General features: G+C 37.3%; 1 protein-coding gene across 7 annotated transcripts in view; it reads right to left on the reverse strand.

Moving 5' to 3' along the window:
* SRC (SRC proto-oncogene, non-receptor tyrosine kinase) overlaps nt 1-18055 on the reverse strand; it is a 93754-nt gene that overhangs the window by 10902 nt on the left and 64797 nt on the right. For 4 of the 7 annotated variants that reach the window (XM_039351344.1, XM_039351343.1, XM_039351347.1 and 1 more), the window contains 5 exons: nt 7225-7323; nt 5355-5458; nt 1988-2137; nt 779-934; nt 223-402 (listed from right to left, as the gene is read on the reverse strand). In XM_039351344.1, the coding sequence (XP_039207278.1) occupies nt 223-402; nt 779-934; nt 1988-2137; nt 5355-5458; nt 7225-7323 (689 nt within the window). Of the gene's footprint in view, nt 1-222; nt 403-778; nt 935-1987; nt 2138-5354; nt 5459-7224; nt 7324-8429; nt 8466-18055 lie in introns of all 7 variants that reach the window. The other 3 variants (XM_039351341.1, XM_039351340.1, XM_039351342.1) reach the window with 1 other exon arrangement.

Below are 18055 nucleotides of genomic sequence, written 5' to 3' on the forward strand. Positions count from 1 at the left end.
CAACACTACATCTTTAGTTGTGTAAATGCATTTTTAGCAGTCAGCTTCATGTTTCACATGCTATTGTATCCAGTTACACAGAAATTATAAATATAGCTAGGCAACGGTATATTTTCCTTCCAGTTTCAGATGTCTCCTCTGTCTGTGTTTTCCTATTTCAGTTGGAAGGAGAAGAAAGCATATTGAGAAATAGGAAGAACAGATAGTAGCACATGTAAGCACCTTTGCACATGTACTCTGTTACAATGTAAATTGGCTCTTCTGAAACCACAGCATACAGCTGCACCAGCTTTTCATGGCGCAGTTTCTTCATAACCTGAGCCTCCTGTAGAAATGCTTCTGGAGACATTGTCCCAGGCTTTAGAGTCTTGATTGCCACCCTGGTGGTACCATTCCAGGTCCCTGGAGAAGAAACAGAATTAGCTTTCTCAACAAGAAGCATGACTTGTACAAGCTTAGTTTGTCAGGTACCAATCTCTTCAGATATTAAAACATGTAAGTTACCAGATTTAGGGTCTGCTGATTCCACATTCTTTTGGTGCAAGTTCACCAGCTGATATCATACTATTAAAACAGCTGTTATAACTGACCTTACACCTTTTGCTATAGCAAGTCATAAAACAATGCAACTGATTCCTTAGCAAATCAACAATCACCTCCCAAGTCATAGGATAGTCAAAAGTGAAAAGCTTGCTCTAAGTATTTTTCCATGCCTGAAAATACATTTTCAGAAATGCACTGTTCATCAGATAAAATGATCATTCTTGAAAATTCTTACCCATCCAGACTTCTCCAAAGCAGCCTTGTCCAAGTTTGACCTCTAGTCGCAAAGATTCCCGGGGGATTTCCCAAGCATCTTTTGCCAAGCCCTGTGTCTGAGGCTTGCTGGTTGGGCAAACATTGGTAAGACGGTGGCACAAACCATCTGCATGTTCTATGAAAGAATAAAATCAGTTACAAAATGGAAGAACACCTACTTATTTTAGACCAGCCTGAATCTCCATTTTAAGTTTTCATTACTTGACTGGAATTATAATATTTACTCTACTTCATGTTTCAATATAAAGTATTTGGCAAACAAATGAGCCCCAGTTCAGAGCAGCTTAGGTACCTCTGATTGAATATCTCCTATAGGTTGTCCTCATTTAATAACCACAGTTGAAACCAGCAGCTTGGCCATTAAATGAAGCGGTTGTGAAACATCAAAATATTATGATCTTATTTCAATTTTCCTTTGCTTTACTGACTGCAGACTGGTCACTGTTGTAACTGTAAAGTCTCTAAATAAGGCAGTCACTAAATGAGGACTATTAATATGGTGGTATAGTCATTACTCTACTTGCAAACTTTTGAGTTATGAACTTTCACCCACAGAAATAAACCTGTCTGTAACTCTTGGAAGTTGGGCAAAGGTAGGCCATAACTAACTCTTTCTGCCTTCTTCTGATTTCCGCTCGCATACTGGTCGCTGATTCTCATGTATACTGCTCGTCGTTTAGTTGTGTAGTGACTATGTGTGGGGTTTATTGTAATGATTGTGAATGTTTGGAATTAAGTGCAAGAGTGATTTTTACGTTTGTTTGGATTTATGAATAAAGTAGACTTATGAATAGCATCTTGGAACGTAGCCTGTTTGTCAGCAGAGGAATGTTTATACATTGAATATACAGTATTCAGTGTATCACTGTATTAGTCACAAAATGTATGCTATATTTTCTTTTCAAGAGTGATGAACAGAAATCTCACATTGTTTGCAGTGACAGTTCAAAGGTAGAAAAGCCATATATGGTCAGGCATTAGAACAATTAAATTTGGATCCAACAACGCAATCATTCATTGTTCATTTCATATTTAATACTTGATTACTTGATGAGATGTCTTTCAAATATACTCCCAACATATTCACTCTTTTTCTTATTCTGAGGTATCATGGACAGAGATCTTTGCAGAGAACCCAGCCCTCAATAGAAGCTGAAATGACACTTACTGGAATAATAAGCAACTAATTGCTGAAGACTGCTGAATTGTGTACGGGATGTGATATAAAAGCCACCATTGTCCAGTTTGCGTATCTTGTAGTGCTTCACATTGAGGCCCTTGGCATTGTCAAAATCTGAGACAGAGAGGCAGTAGGCACCTGTAAAGAAAAAGTGAGAGCTATTTAAGCCTACAATCTTATAGATAATTTGCAATCAATATTTATTAAGACTGATTAACCCAAGATGACAAGGCTATATTTTGTGTGTAAGTATGTGTGCATTTCCTTCCTTCCTTCCTTCCTTCCTTCCTTCCTTCCTTCCTTCCTTCCTTCCTTCCTTCCTTCCTTCCTTCCTTCTCCAAATAACTGAATGCTTCATATCAAAGCACACATGCAATTAGGTCATATGTTTTATGTATATTACATGTCGCTCTACAATGCAAGCTGCTGATTCTACTTCACAATGGTATTTTAGAATAGGGAAAATACGGAATGCATACACAAGCAAATCTGTCAAAGCAGAACATCTTGATCCCACTTATATAAAAGCAAATACTGATGCTACAGTCACCAGGATAGCAGCTTCACAGCAGGTTTAAGATCTGGGGAAGGGGAATACAGAAGGGACATATTTGAAGAAAGCAACCAAGAAACCCAGGCTGCTCTAATTATGGCCTGCAGATGAATCAGTCTTCATTCTGATCCTGTCAAACCTCACCAGCTAATTTGTATGGGGTTCACACAGGAGGCCTTGATGGCAGGTCTTTGCTACAACTCTTAAGCAGAAAAATCTATAGGGAAAACCGCATTCTCCTTTGCTGTTAGTTCAATGCTCCAATTAAATGGAAAAAGTGCTCCTCTATTAATATCTCTATGGTATCAGTTTTAGGGTATTACACAAAAATCAGGATTCCAAAATGTTTTCAAAACATATATAATTCTGAATTAGATCCTTGTTTCCTCTATGACACGTGTCTTCACCCCAAACCCAAAATCTGGCCATGGGCAACACTTTGACCACAATTAATACAATTAAGATACAATCTAAACGATTAACACGAAAATGTTTAGAAACTCCTGTAAAGGTCTCAGAAATTTTTAGGAAAACAGATTTCTAACATTGCTATTTTAGCATTTATGAAGATTTTTTTAAAAATGGCCCAAATCTTTTTATTCATGTCACACTCACACTCATGGTCTATGATCTCTTTTATAAATGGATGTTTAATCTTATTATTTTGAATAATTTTCATTGGGAATTTGCCTAACAAAAGTGGATTAAAATCAGACTAAGTTAGACATGTTTTATTTTTATCTATGAGACAAATCACTTATGGATAATTTCGAGTCCTATGTCTAGCATGTCTGGATCCAACTCACTTTAAATGAATAATGGCAGGCAAATGAATGGTCTGAATATGCTATGTTGTACGAACTCTTGTGCCAGGTCAACGTCAGTTACAAACAATACTTGACTTTAAAATACACTCAGACCAAAAGCTGAGATTCCTAGCAGTCTGAAATTTGTGCCACTTTTATTATTTTTCTCTGAATATGCATGACATACACGCAAACTTTGCAATTTTAGCTTTTTTTACTATTTTAAAAAATGCAATATAGGGATAACGCTAAATCAACTCTGTGCTTGTGTAGATTTTCTGGTTGGTATATATACATTGTTTGTTGCTGTTCTTTTACTCACAAATACAAACTCTACATTTGTTCCATAAATGTAACAAACAACAGCTCCTTGGCAGGATAGAAAGAGAAACCAGAGTTTCCTGTTGCTATTAGTTACCCAGCTATTTCCCCATCCAGTGACCTAGTTTCTACAGTATGTTTTTTTTTTTTTTAAAAAAAAGAGAAGTACAGGACTAAAGTCTCTGTTTACATTTAAATCCCATCCAGTTCTCCACCCTTCACACTAGTATACAAGAGGGAGATAGAGAAGATGCAGTCCCCTTGACAGAATCAACTGTATGTACTGTATAGAGAGAATGGACAAACAGGGACAATAAGTATGCTATTAACATAAGAGACGGCATACCTCTTGTGATTATTGCTTGCCATTATACTGTATATCAGGCAAGAAAAGAAAACCCTTGGAGAGACAATACATGCTCCAAGACCCCAAGTCTGAAATCTTCCTCTACACTACTACTGCCTACTTTTAAAAACAAGTTTAACCATTATTTACATGGTTGTGTTAGAAGTAAAGTCTTCATCCTGGTTCATCCAAGCCGGGAATAAATAAGCAAACATGGCAACTGCTTTGGGAAGAAGGTTACAGTTTATTGAAGAAGCAGAAAGATGGTTCTTCAGGAAAGAGCAGAGAAGGGCTGAGCACATGGTGTAGTAGATTTTTATACCCCCTCTAGTCTTTTGTTTGGAAGTTTCCTGTTCCTGTGTCCTGAACTTTGAGGCTATTTCCTGTGTCACGTATTCTGACCTGAGTTTAGGTGTGCCTCTACGGTATATTTGATGGCAATGGGTTAGTCCGATTATATCCCAAAAGTCATCTCCTGCTTCTCTGGGGCTGGGCTAATGACTCTTAAGAGTTTCTTTGTCTTGAGTTCCCTGGCTCCAACTTCCTAATGGTCTTATATCTGCATTTCTATGAGGCTAGCTCTTGCTTGAGGCAAAGAAATTTGGGGCCAGGTTTGGTTTCTGCTTTTCAAAAAATACTTTTTAAAAAAATCCTTAAGGAAAAATATATTTTCCTTTTTAATATTTCCTTCTGGGGGGCTAACTTCCCTCAGTTGCAATAGTTTATCATCTTAAATTAGGGTAACCCATATTAACTATGCAGATAATTGCTTTTCATTGCCTCAGACAAATGGCATCAACAGAAACCTAACAGAGAACCCATTCATGGGGTTCCTTTGCCTCATACTTCAGGGCTTCTTCAATTCTAGTTACTGCAATCTGAAAATATATAAAATACCCCTTTTTATATTTTCTGCTTTGAAATAACAGGAAGTTCTGGGAGCTGCAAAATGTGTAACACAGACACAGACATTAACACAGGTCTTAAAAGATAAAGAATCCAAGTTCTTCCTCATCTCTAGAAAACAACAGAAAACTGCGAGCCCCCCAGTGTGTATGATGTTGACACATCCATGCTGAGTTCTTGCATTTAAAATGTTAATTACAGCCCATGACCACTGAGAAATTGCCAATATTTAGGGTGAATGAGAGATAATCCCCAGTTTGAATATAGTGGAGGGTAGGTGAAGAGTGTGGTTTAACCATTAGAAGTTTGGGAAACATATTTCTACAGGCAGAGAGAGAATTCTATTGTCTCCATTGAAATAGAAGATTGAATTTCTAATACATTCTCCCCGTAAGCATCCTTTGCTTTTCCAGTGATTATTACCTTTTGTGGTCTCACTCTCTCTTGCCAAAAAAGTCCCTCGGGGATTCTCTGGATTGAGCAGTAATCGTTCAGATTCTCGGCGGGTTATCTTGCCAAAATACCATCTGCAATAGTAGAATATAAATAAATGTAGCAAGTTCCCATCTTCATTTAAATCACTGCAAACATTTCTGCAGACAGAGGAATCCAATATTTTCTCCTATAAATATGTAGCCTCCAAAGGTTAAAGGTCATGCCAAAGTAATTTTAGTCAACAGGAAAGAATGCTAATATTTTTCAGCTGCATTCTAGATAGCAAAAATATAGATTGACAATGATTAAAAACCTCATTAGATTTCAGCACCTTCAAAATATTGCATCATCTGAAAACAAGATTTACAACAATGTGAGCTTTTGAGAATTTACACATTTTAAATTACTTTAATGTGGAAGAATATTAAATGCTATTTTGGGATGGGTAAAGCATTTGGGAATGGGTTAACATCACTGCATTTCTAGACCTCGCATTGCCAAGTTTGTAAGATTCTAAGATATCAGAATTCAAGTAGGAGATAGCATGTAAACATTGAATTGGCCCCTCTCATGAAATAGTCTTATTCTTGAAAAGTTGACACATTAGGGATCCATTTTTGATATATTAGGAATCCTTTTCTTGAATATATTGATGTTCCAGTTTCACAGTTTTTCAAATATGTTTTAATCTGATCTAATCATTTTGTACTGTGCACATTAAGCTCTAAACCTTCCAGTTGGTGTCAGAAGCATTAAATGAAAAAGCAGTAAACACCAAGATGCTATAAAATATAATAACCTCCATAGAAGTAGCTATCCTGCTACGCTGAAATCAACCGTTCACAAATATAGCCAGGTGAAAGGCAATAATAATGCAAAATCAATACTGACTATCTCACTGATACAAAATACTGATTACTATAAAAAGAAACTAAATCAATTTATTATGCCTATCAGCAGGTAATTTTCTCTTTAGGCAGCATGCCACTAAATGCTGAGGCAACACAATTCCTTTGAAAGAAGGGTTTCATAATGCAAAGGAGCACATATGAAGATCTCTTTTCAAATCATTAAAGCAATGACGTCTTCTTTCAGACTCATATATCTGCTTTGGAAGCTACCCCCAGTTGCCAAGTATTATTGAAAAGTCTGGGATTCCTCCAGCTCAGTTTTCTAGATTCTCCCTATAAAAATGTTAGTAATAAAATAAAAATAAAGCATAATTTCCCAGAATCTCTTTAATCTTAGACTTGAAGGAATAGACCAATAATGTATATCAGTTCCCCCAGCTTTTAAAAGTTTCCTAAATTAATATGCCTGCTAATTTGCTATATATTTTCAAAGCTGATCTAAGAATGTCAGTTGGAATTCTCCTTCCCATCACAATAAGATTAGCAATATCATTCCTGATATTGAGAAAGTTGTTGAAAATACGGTTTTAAATAAATGAGTACAGAATATACCTGAGATGGAGCATGGCTTAAGCTATCTCATAAATTTGCATCTATCAGCACCTTAGTAAATGCCAAAAAAAAAGCTTCTTGATTGTTGCTATATTTTTTTATTTTTGAAGTAAATCTAAATGTGGGAACTCATTCTCTTGAAACACAATGTGTTTTCTGCAACTAAAAGTTCTTCCTACCGTCCATAAACACACCATTTGACACTGAAAATTATCTAGAGAATATACATATTTGTGAACTAGCCAAAGTCACATACTCAGGAACTCTGTTTAAGAGAATTACAAAATGATTTGAGGGTTGCCCTCAAATGGTTATAACTAGAATGATTTTGTCAATAATATCTGATAAAAGGCTTAACATAATTCTTTTCAGTCTATTTATAATATTTTAATTACTCTTCTGCTTGGATGGAATCTGAAGGTGCGACGTAGTTACTGGGGATGTAACCTTTCTGGCCAGTTGTGAGGGAGTGAGCCAGCCACCAATCTCCTTCCCTGGAAAACACAAAAGCAAAATAATATCAGTGAGAACAAATTGGTCAAATTACTTTTTCCATCCATCATTATTACCAGTTTTCCCCAAAGATTTTGCTTCTGTTCCTCCTGCCCATTGGCTTAGGTCAAATCTCTATTTGGGGGGCACATTCTGTATTACATGTTGACCAGAAAACTTCATGAAAACTAAGACTTCCAGCAGTATTTTCAGGTGCCTCTGGGAGACTAATTCTAGAATTTTCAACCAGCATGACCTTTGGCTGGGATTCTAGGAATTGCAATCCCAATATATCTCAAAAGTAGCACATTGTTAAGAGAAGAAGAAAGAAAAGCTCCCTAACAGTCTTGGTTCTTTTCTTGCAATAGAACTACAGTGCTCTTTTGAATTTCTAGAAAAGGAGATATGACAAAATTTGGCAGAAGTATTTATGGAGATAGCCAAAGCAAAATGATTTTCTACACTCATTATGATTCAGATTTGTTGGGAGGCAATTCAGGTTTGCAACGTGAAGCCAAACATATTCCTATTCATGAAATAGGAATTTATTTTTTAAAATTCTTTTTGAAATAATAAGGCAGAGATTGTGGTTTAGCTATCCATTCAATTTTGTACATCTTCAAACAATACCACACAGTTCTTCGTGCCATAAATGGATTATACTAATCTTTTTCATCTAGGCTTTGAGCCATATTCATATTTAAATATGCATTACACTCATATAAAAATTAATTTGGGTGGAATGATGAGTAAGAATACGCAGAATTGACACAGACAGAATAGAAACAGAAAGGAACACCCACTGCCTATTTTGCAGGATGCCCATTGGCCATCCTGGCTTAGGAAACGAGAAAATGACAATGAAATATAAATCAGCCCATTCAAACATTGTTTTTCAGATAGGGTAAATGGATGCCTGGTCTAAGTAACAAAGCTCATGGAAGAAATGCATTATTATTATTATGGTAGGTCACACAGTCAGCCAGATGTTTAGACTAGATTTGGCATTTGGTATTTGATTAGTCTAGTTAAGTGACAACACAAGGTCCTTTTAAATAAGGTGTTTCCTTACTTAAAAGGGAAGGGTCGACAACCCTGTTGAAAATACCTTTGCAGCCCTTTGAATTTGAACCAGATCTGGTTGCTGAAGGAAGCATTGGAAGTCCGTGAAAGCGGAGGTAGGATCAGGAAGGAAATAGGCATACAAACATAAGAAGAAACATTATGATAATAAAAAGGGCAGGCACAGCCAAAGCAAAGTTTAAATGCGCAACATCTTAAAGCAGTGGCCAATGATTAGGCCACTTGCACAGCCTGGGAATTACCGTAAATGCCGGCATATAAGACGACTTCCGCGAGCGCTGAAATCGGCGCCAAAGACGGGGGTCGTCTTATACGCCGAGTCGTCTTATACACCGGAAATACTGGTAGTTTCCGGCGTGTAAGACGACGTTCTAGGAATGCGGCCCGGCTATAAAGACGGGGGTCGTCTTATACGCCAGGTCGCCTTGTACGCCGGCATTTACGGTACTGTTTTCCTACTCATTTGGAGAGTATCAGGTGGAGAGAGAGGCTGCCGTGGAATAGCATTAAGAACTTAATATTAAAACTCATCTGTGCTGTTGAAAAAAGATGAGAAATAAGCTGGGGAGAAACCTATAGATAGTCCTCGACTTATGATCACAACTGAGCTCAAAATTTATGTTGCTGAGCGAGACAGTTGTTAAGCAAATTTTGCCCCATCTTACGACCTTTCTTGCCACAGTTGCCACAGTATCACTGCAATTGTTAAGTTAGTTACACAGTTGTTAAGGAATCTGGCTTCCCCATTGACTTTGCTTGCCAGAAGGCCACAAAAGGTGATCACGTGACCCCGGGACACAGCAACCCTCATAAATGTGAACCAGTTGCCAAGCATCTCAGTTTTGATCACGTGATCATGAGGAGACTACAAAGGCTACAAGTGTGAAAAATGGTCATAAATCACTTTTTTCAGTGCCCGCTGTAACTTCCAATGATGTCTAAATGAACTGTTGTAAGTTAAGGACTACCTATATGCTGGAGAAAAAAAAATAAGCAGGCATACCCAGAAACCATAAAAACAAATGCCTCTAGATGGGATAAACTAAAAAGATCGCCCTTCCTTAGTCTGGGCCCCTTCTGGTGTGCTGACTAGAGCAGTGATTCTCAACCTTTCTAATGCTGTGACCCCATAATACAGTTCCCCATGTTGTGGTGACCCCCAACCACTTATACATCACTGGGTGCCAGGGGCGTGGCCAAAGAAAAGGGAAAAAAATGGCGGACAGCCTTGTTTGGCGACCCCCGTGAAATGGTCGTTCGACCCCAAATGGGGTCCCGACCCACAGGTTGAGAACCACTGGACTAAAGAATCCAAGGAGTCAAAGTTCACACATCTAAAGGGTCACAAAGGCTGGGAAGGCTGATAACAAAACAGAGAAGGCAATCTGCTCCACCGAACCAACTTGTGTTGGTGGCAGAGTAACACAACGATGCAGTCTTCCACAATACTATTTGTTAGGCAGAAAAGAAATATGAAATTAATTCATTTTACGTATTTCAAGGTTGATTTCATAAGGCATTCACTTAAGACCATTAAGAGATAGGGAGCTAGTTGTGAGATCATGTACTGGTAGTCCTCAGCTTATGACCACAATTGAGCTCAACATTTCCATTGCTAAGCAAGATAGTCGTTAAGTGAGTTGTGCTCCATTTTATGACATTTTTGTCAAGTGATTCACTGCAGTTGTTAAGTGAATCGTGTGGCTGTTAAGTGAATCTGACTTCCCCCATTGACTTTGCTTTTTGGAAGCCAGCTGGGAAGGTTACAAATGGTGACCCCATGACCCGGGACTCTGCAACTGTTGTAAATACATAGTGGTTGCCAAGTGCCCAAATTTTAACCACATGATCACATGGCTGCTGCAACAGTTGTAAGTGTGAAAAGCAGTCATAATTTATTTTTTTCGGTGTCATTGTAACTTCAAAGTAAGTCAAGAACTACCTGTATTCCTTTCCTCTTGATTATTATAGGGTTCCAATGAAGGAAAATATTTGTAGCTCAGGATTGACATGAGGGCTCCTTGGTGCTCTCTGAGCTTGCTTGTTTTCTTGCAGATGTTTCATTACCCTAACTAGGTAACATCATCAGTGCTAGTAAGGAGTGCTGCTTGCTGTCAGTTTAATGAGCCCAAAAGAGAAAAAGACTCCAACACCTTCCCACCAATGATCAACATTCAGATCAGCATAGATTAACTCCAAGGTCACCTTCAGACCAACCATCAAGTAAGTAATACTCTAATCAAGAAACTGCCAAAGAGTCATTAGTAAACAGCCCTACTAAAAAATTCCTAAGACCACTCCCCACCCACACAGGCAGGCAAGACACCAGAATATAAACTGACAGCAAACAGCACGCCTTATTAGCACTGATGATGTTACCTAGTTAGGGTAATGAAAAGTCTGCAAGAAAACAAACAAGCTCAGAAAGCACCAAGGACCCCTTATTATAGGGTTTACATTTTTCAACTTTGTTTGCTGATTACTATGTTTCGTTGGGCTTTATCTTGATTATTCCTGGGTTCTTGCTGTATAACCTCAGAAAAATAGCGATTACTTAGCAGACTAAATGCAGATGTTATCAATATCTGCACTATTAACAGTTCATACCATCCCTTAAGGTGTAACATGGTTTTCACACATGGAAATCCAGTAGCAGCAATATCATGTATGTGTTTCACTTCAAGAGCAGGCAACTAAATTTCATTTTTGATGTGTGCCGTTGTGCCCACAGTAAAAAAATGACAATAAAGGTTATCTTATCTTATCTTATCTTATATCTTATCTCATCTCATCTCATCACCTTACCTTACCTTACTTTACCTTATAGAAACAGGTTAACAAATTTAGATTAGGAAAGTGCTTAAAGGCCACTTCTCACTACTAGTGAAAGTGTCACATTAAAATAAAATTGCAATGCATCTTAGGAAGCATTAGGGTAAAACCAAAAAACTGTAAATTTCTTGGCCTTCAGATGAGCACAGCAAAATCCTAATAGAAGAATTCAGTATCTGATTTGTACTACAGACCCAGTAAAAGTAGAGCAAAATGAGAATAAAGATCCAGACAAGCTTCAGTCACAACCTGCTTCAGTCACAAAAGATGATATGCTGTGGGATAAGCCAGCTATGCTTCCAAGAGTGAACTAGGTCAAAAGTGAGGACTCCAGGACTTCATTCTGCTCCTGGCTCTGTGTGAACCAGCCAACAAGCATTCACAGAATGTCCAGGTGGCTTGGAATGGCCTTACCATGCAGAATCACTCTGAGACAGCCACTAGCATAAAGGAAGCAGTGCAAATATTCAGTCTAATCCTCCACAAATCCCTGGGAACCAGAACATTGGCTTCTAAATTCAAATTTTTCTGAGGTTTCCAAATGCTTGGGAGGTTTACTGTCTATATCTGTGTGAATCCACCCAGTTTTGCTCTTAAAAAATGCTCTAGGAAGAACTTTTTAGAGAATTTTTTTGCATGTTTTTCCCTAGTGTTCTTATGGTGCAAGCTAAATAGCAGCTGGAAAATGTGTACCAAATGTTACTTACACTGATCATACAATTTTTATATGCAGGTGCTGAATAGTTATTGTGATATTTCAAATCAAACTTAACATTATACTAGGGTCAACAATTAACTCTTAACAGAAAAGTATGGGTCATTTTCTTCTACAGCTGTAATGTTGGCCTTCATTGCATTGGCAATTAATTACCAGTATTTGTTTTGTTTGTTTCATGTTTTATTCATTCTTCCAGGAAGAGGAGGAGGTAACAGACTAGGGAAAGCCCATTAATAAAACAGCAAAATAATTGCTATTAGGCATTACATAATATCATACTGTGACTGAAGCAGAGAGATTTTAAAAGGCAATGGGCAAATTTGAGGGGAATGTCAGCTACCTTGCAGAGGTACTGCTATTTGAGGTGTCAGAATTTAGAAGGATCTCCCTGCAAAGAATTTAAAATAGGGTTCTGGATGCCTATTAGGATGGGTCCCTGCTGGATGTAGGAAACACAGTGTTAAAGCATTCCTGAGAACTACTCCATTCTGCTTAACATTGTCCTCTATGTGTTGATCCTTTATTTAAGAAGTCTTCTATTTGGAAATACCAGGAACAGGGAAACTATTACACACAACGGAGCTCTGTTCCTCTCCTCTAAACCTCCCCCCCCCACTTTTGATATATTTTGGAATGCTGATTAGCTGAACACACACGGGAGATCACAACAGTCACTTTCAAATATGACAACACTGAAAAATATCCCAAGAGGAGAGAGGAGAAGGATAGGGTGTTATTTAAGGAGCAATTCTCAATGGGTATTATAATTGTGGATAATTATATCCACAACAGGAACAAAGACTTTCATCATAATCACTAGAGTAACATTGCTTTTAAAACTTTAATTTTCATACTAGAAGAAATGCCTGGATTTGTCCCTTTCCCCTACAAACAAAATAAAACAAAAAACATAGCATTGCCCCAATTATCAGAGGTCTAACTATTGTGACAAAGTATGGGCTTGATGTCAAATGCAAATACCACTCTTTTGTACTTTATTGTGATGATTGATGGAAAAATTTAAGGGGTAGAGGTTGTGCTGCAATGTCACAACAGATTTGGTAGCTTGATCTCTCACTCAAACACCTTTGGTTATTATGGAAAACTAACCACTATTTCTCCGAGAAAGGCCAGAGGAAAAAGGATGGTCTTATTTGCAATTAAAAAGCAGCAGCATTAAAAAAAAAATTGTTATAACCTACTATATATGCTATTTTGAATTTCCCACTTTAGACAGCAAAATATTTTAAACTACTTTTGGCAAAAAATACCTTCCCTGAAAACAATTGAGAACACAGTTTTAAAAGCAGGTGTCCAGGCTCCAAAGAACCCTGGACATCAAACATCAATGAAACAGTTGCTAACAAAGACTATTTAAAATTATTTTTGCAGAATAATTGGAATGTCCAGCTGATGGCAGCACCAAATGGATCTTGTACATTGGCCACCAGGATGCATTACATTTCTAGTTTTATCCTTATTGGGAATCACCAGACATAGCTAGATATTATACTGTGGGCTCAAACTTTCTACTGGAAATTGAACTCACAGACCTTCACACTTTGGATAACTATATCTAGAGCATTAGCTTTAGGACAATAGTTCAATGCTCAATAGTTGTAGGAAAGATATCCACAGGTCTTCAGAATAGCTTTTTTAAACTCCCAGAAGAGCTTAGGATCTTGAAAAAAACTAAGTACTGTAGCTTAGACTGGTTGATTTTGGATTCAGAGACTAACAGGATTCAAACCACTAGGTCTGTAATCTAGACTGAAAAATTGGGCAGCTATCCTGAAATAAGACAAGCTACCTCTGTACTGTTGCCAAGAAAATACCACATAGATGTTCACACAGTCTCTTTTGAGTCATTCTGATTCCTGGTCATAATTTTTTACATAGAGGCATGGTAAAGATTAGCTAGCCATTGAAAGGTGCGGTTTCAGATTACAGAAATGGATAGAAGGTGGGAGTTGCATACTTGCAATATCCTCCAGGTGCAGAGTCATAGGGCCATGATGACAAAGTGGATGTGCTCATGTGATAAAACAGAGCGCTCCAGAGTCTGCAAAATCGCACTTCAGCTGCATGCTCAGAGTACCAAGAGCCAAGGGAATTTACTAGTTGAGCTTTCATCCTAAAGTGACATGGTGATTAGACAATAAATGTTAGCTACATCCTCACAACCACATGCTGATCCTCTAGCTTAGTGTCCTCCAGATATGCAGGCTGAACATCTATGCAAATTAAAGTCCAACATAGCTGGAGGGCATCAGGTTCAAGAAGGCTTTGCTATGTGCTGGTTCCTATAATAGAAATTTACTTTAGGGAAAGAGCTACTCAGCTATTATGAATATTTCTAATATAATTGACTTTCTCCATCTTATTAAAAGCAGCATCTGTGGAGATCTTTAAGTTGATTTTGTTTACATTTCCACTTAAACATTTAATTTAGAGTTAAACAGATTGGCTTGTTAATCCTGCCAATGTTCAATTAATGCCTTCAGCTCTATCATATAGCTCAATGAAATTAGACCTGGTCCTATGAGAATAAAGACTTTTTGGGAAGGTATAGTAAAACAGCCCAGTATGCCTAGAGAAACTTAAAAGGAGTTGTCAACTTTTTCTTTTTCCATTCACAGGTTCTCAAAGCTCAAGTCCAAGAAAATTCTTGAAATTGGGAGGAACTGAATCAGAGACTCAGAATAGTATTCACTTGAAAAGAAAACCTAAAGATGATTCCCCACAGGGGGAAGCTAAATTTGTGTGTGTGTGTGTGTGTGTGTGTGTGTGTGTGTGTGTGTGTGTGTGTAGGTCTTTGGTTACTCAGGTTTTCTCCCGCGTAAAATTGGAAGTGTCTTGGCGACGTTTCGACGAAGTCCCATTCGTCATCTTCAGGCTGGTGTTTTCAGCTTTGTGCTAGAAGCACACACACACAGCTTCATGCTAGAAGCACGAAGCCAAAAACACCAGCCTGAAGATGATGAATGGGACTTCATCGAAATGTCACCAAGACACTTCCAATTTTACGCGGGAGAAAACCCAAATAACCAAAGACCTACATACAAACACCCGCGAAAACCTCAGAAAATACACACACACACACACACACACATATAATTTTCTTCTAACATAGTCTTTAGGAAGGATATCAAAAGATCAGCAACTTCTAAGAAGAATCACTTAGGAGAAGACGTTATGGAAAAGATGAGTTGACCTTAATGAATCAGCAAGGCCCTTTTCAGATGTAATAGAGGTTAGATGCCTCTGACTCAGTTACATCCTTTCTGAGCATAACCTACATTGCAGGGTTTCCTTTAGGATAAAATGGGTAGAATGAAAAGAAAAATTCAACTTGTCTTGAGCTCTCAAAGGAAAGATGGAGACACAAATGGGATAAATAAAATTAAGTTTTGCAGAAGATATAATCAAATCTATTAATCCACCCATCTCGGGAAACAGTATATTGTAGGAAGCAAAGATTCAATAAAATATTGGGGATATAATCAGATAATGCCTTCAAATCACAGGAAATGTTACAGCAAAAATTATAACTTTTGCAAATACAATGGTGCCTTGGTATTCAACTGCTTTGAAACTCATCATATTTTGTACTCAACACATTTTGATGCAGAAATTTTATCCATTTGTTTGGTACTCAACACAAAAGTTAGAACTTGTCAGTGTTGGCTATCTTTTGACTCATATTATTCCTTGTGGGAAAAAATTGTTTGGTACTCATTGTTTTTGGTACTCATCGTACCTTGTAGAACCAATTAATGATGAGTACCAAGGTACCACTGTACTTCAAACATTCTCACATAAAAGATAGTAAATTTTTACTTTCTGGTTTTTCACAGAGCCCCATTAGAGTTATTGTGTTTCAAATATAGAAACATAGTTTCAGGACAAGAATAGAAGCCTCTTGTTATTTAAAGCAATTTGATTCTGGAAACAGTTTATCTTTTTGAGTTTATCCCTTTGGACTTCTTCAGAGGATAGACTTTTTCTTCCCCAAATCTTACTAGACAGTCTGGAAATACACTTTCCAGAATTTTCCACTAGCATTGGAATCTTATAGAATCATGGAACTCAGGCGCATATGCAGCTATTACTACACTTACATTTCAGCTCAGAAAGATATTTGTTACAGACAAGTAGAATCACTGAAGCATGAAATAATATATATTATATGGATATATTATGATCACAGAAAAACTGCCTAGTTACCAAACATTTGTCATTAACATGGCAATATTTTCAAATAAAAGTCTCAGTGTATTGATAGCACTGACAAAAACTTCTGAGATGCTGCTTTGTCATAATGTATCAGCTACCACTTAAAGACTATCAGGTGCTTTTCTAAGTTCTCCTTCGAGACCCCTTTATTTAAGCTAAATAATATGGAAGTAGAAAAAAAGAGCCAAAAAACAAATGAGGAAATAGTAAGCAAAGGAAAATTCTAAGTATCTGGAAACTCCCCCAATTTCAGCTACTCTAATATGACAGGAGAGTATTTCTCAGAAGACACTGTATCATGGAATAAATGTGAGGTAAATGAGGAACAGGAGAGGATGATAGAATTATCTTCAACTAGTTTCGAACCCATAATCTGCTTCCAGTCTGATAACTACATACAATGTGGAAAATCCCCTGCCAATAACTACTTTTCCATCCATTTCAGTGGAATGACTTAATGAGATGACATATGAATCTCTATTTTGAAACAAATTGGAGAATTCACATGGACAGCTGGCTGTGGTTCGGCTTAACCTTTATTCTACTTTTAAAGAATGAGGGAGCTAATTGGATACCAATTCTTTTGAAATATGAATATTCCAACAGAAGACAATATATCTAGCTTAGGGCTGAACTGTGATGTTGTTGATATTCTTTGAGCTTGGTTGCTTGCTTCAGATGCTTTATTACCCCAAAACCCATTATCAGTTTGAATAAGTGGGATGTTTGCTTCCCTCTTTACATAGAGAAGCTTGTCCTGAGCATATTGGTGGAGTGTGTGGTTTGCTCCTTGGCAGGCTTTGATTAGGGATTTATTTTCTGCTTAATTTTTGTCGGGTGTTAATCCCTGCTTATTTGGATGTTGGCTGCTAGAGAGGATGTGTTATGGTCTTTTTGTTTCTTTTTTAGCTTTTTTATTGTATTTTTAATTGTGTGCAAATAGTGTCTGTTGGTGGCTGATTTGTTTAAATGCAAAACTTCCAGGAATTCCCTACTGTTTTTACATTTGCCTTAGTCTAGGATGTTCACAGTTTCTCAGCTGAAACTGTGGTTGAACGCATGAGTCTAAATCGGAATGAATCAAACTGAAAAGTTTTCTATGCATATTCACTACACTAATAAGAATACGAACCAGCTCTCAAATTGAGAAATATCACCCAAATCAGCCTTCCCAAATTTCTAGAGGTTTTGAATATCAACTTCTTTAAAACTCAGGGACTAATTATAATGGATGGATAATAGAGAATTGTTTTTGTTGTTGCAATAACCCTATGACAACAGTTATTATTTTTAAAAGAAGCAAATATTATTACCTCTCATCAAATCATGTAATCACCAATATTCAAGAGAGTTTAAAACACTTTCCACCCCTCTGCCTACATCTGCTTAAGGCCTGGAGTTAACTATGACATGATGATGAAATCTTGCTGCTCCTTCAACACAACTTTTTCTTTTGGAAACTTCCTCCCTCTGCAAAAGATTGCTAGGCAGAAGGCCAGGCACCATGGCCATCCAAGAAATTGCAGTTCATTACTGCCACAATATCACTGTGAGAACCCAGCATTTATCCGCAGTTCCAACAGTGAAGTGATATTGGATATTGTTCGGCTATATGGCTTAAAATTCATTTCCCTCCTACAGGCTTCACAACAAAGCCATTTAAAGGAAAACTCATCTCCTTGTGATGGCTGTTTTTTTTTCTTGGCATTATTTATATGAGCAATAGCATATTAACTGTATTTCATTACATTTAATCCAAGTAAAAAAACCCCACACAACTGCTTTGCAATTAAAAAATCTGTAAGAGTTTCCAGTGAAAACTGATTTTTTTAAAATAAAAGAAAATGAATACTTAGAAATTAATA

The sequence above is a fragment of the Crotalus tigris genome, unplaced genomic scaffold (assembly GCF_016545835.1).
Source record: "Crotalus tigris isolate CLP2741 ecotype Arizona unplaced genomic scaffold, ASM1654583v1 scf7180000018371.15429387391:27106975, whole genome shotgun sequence".
NCBI lineage: Eukaryota > Metazoa > Chordata > Lepidosauria > Squamata > Viperidae > Crotalus > Crotalus tigris.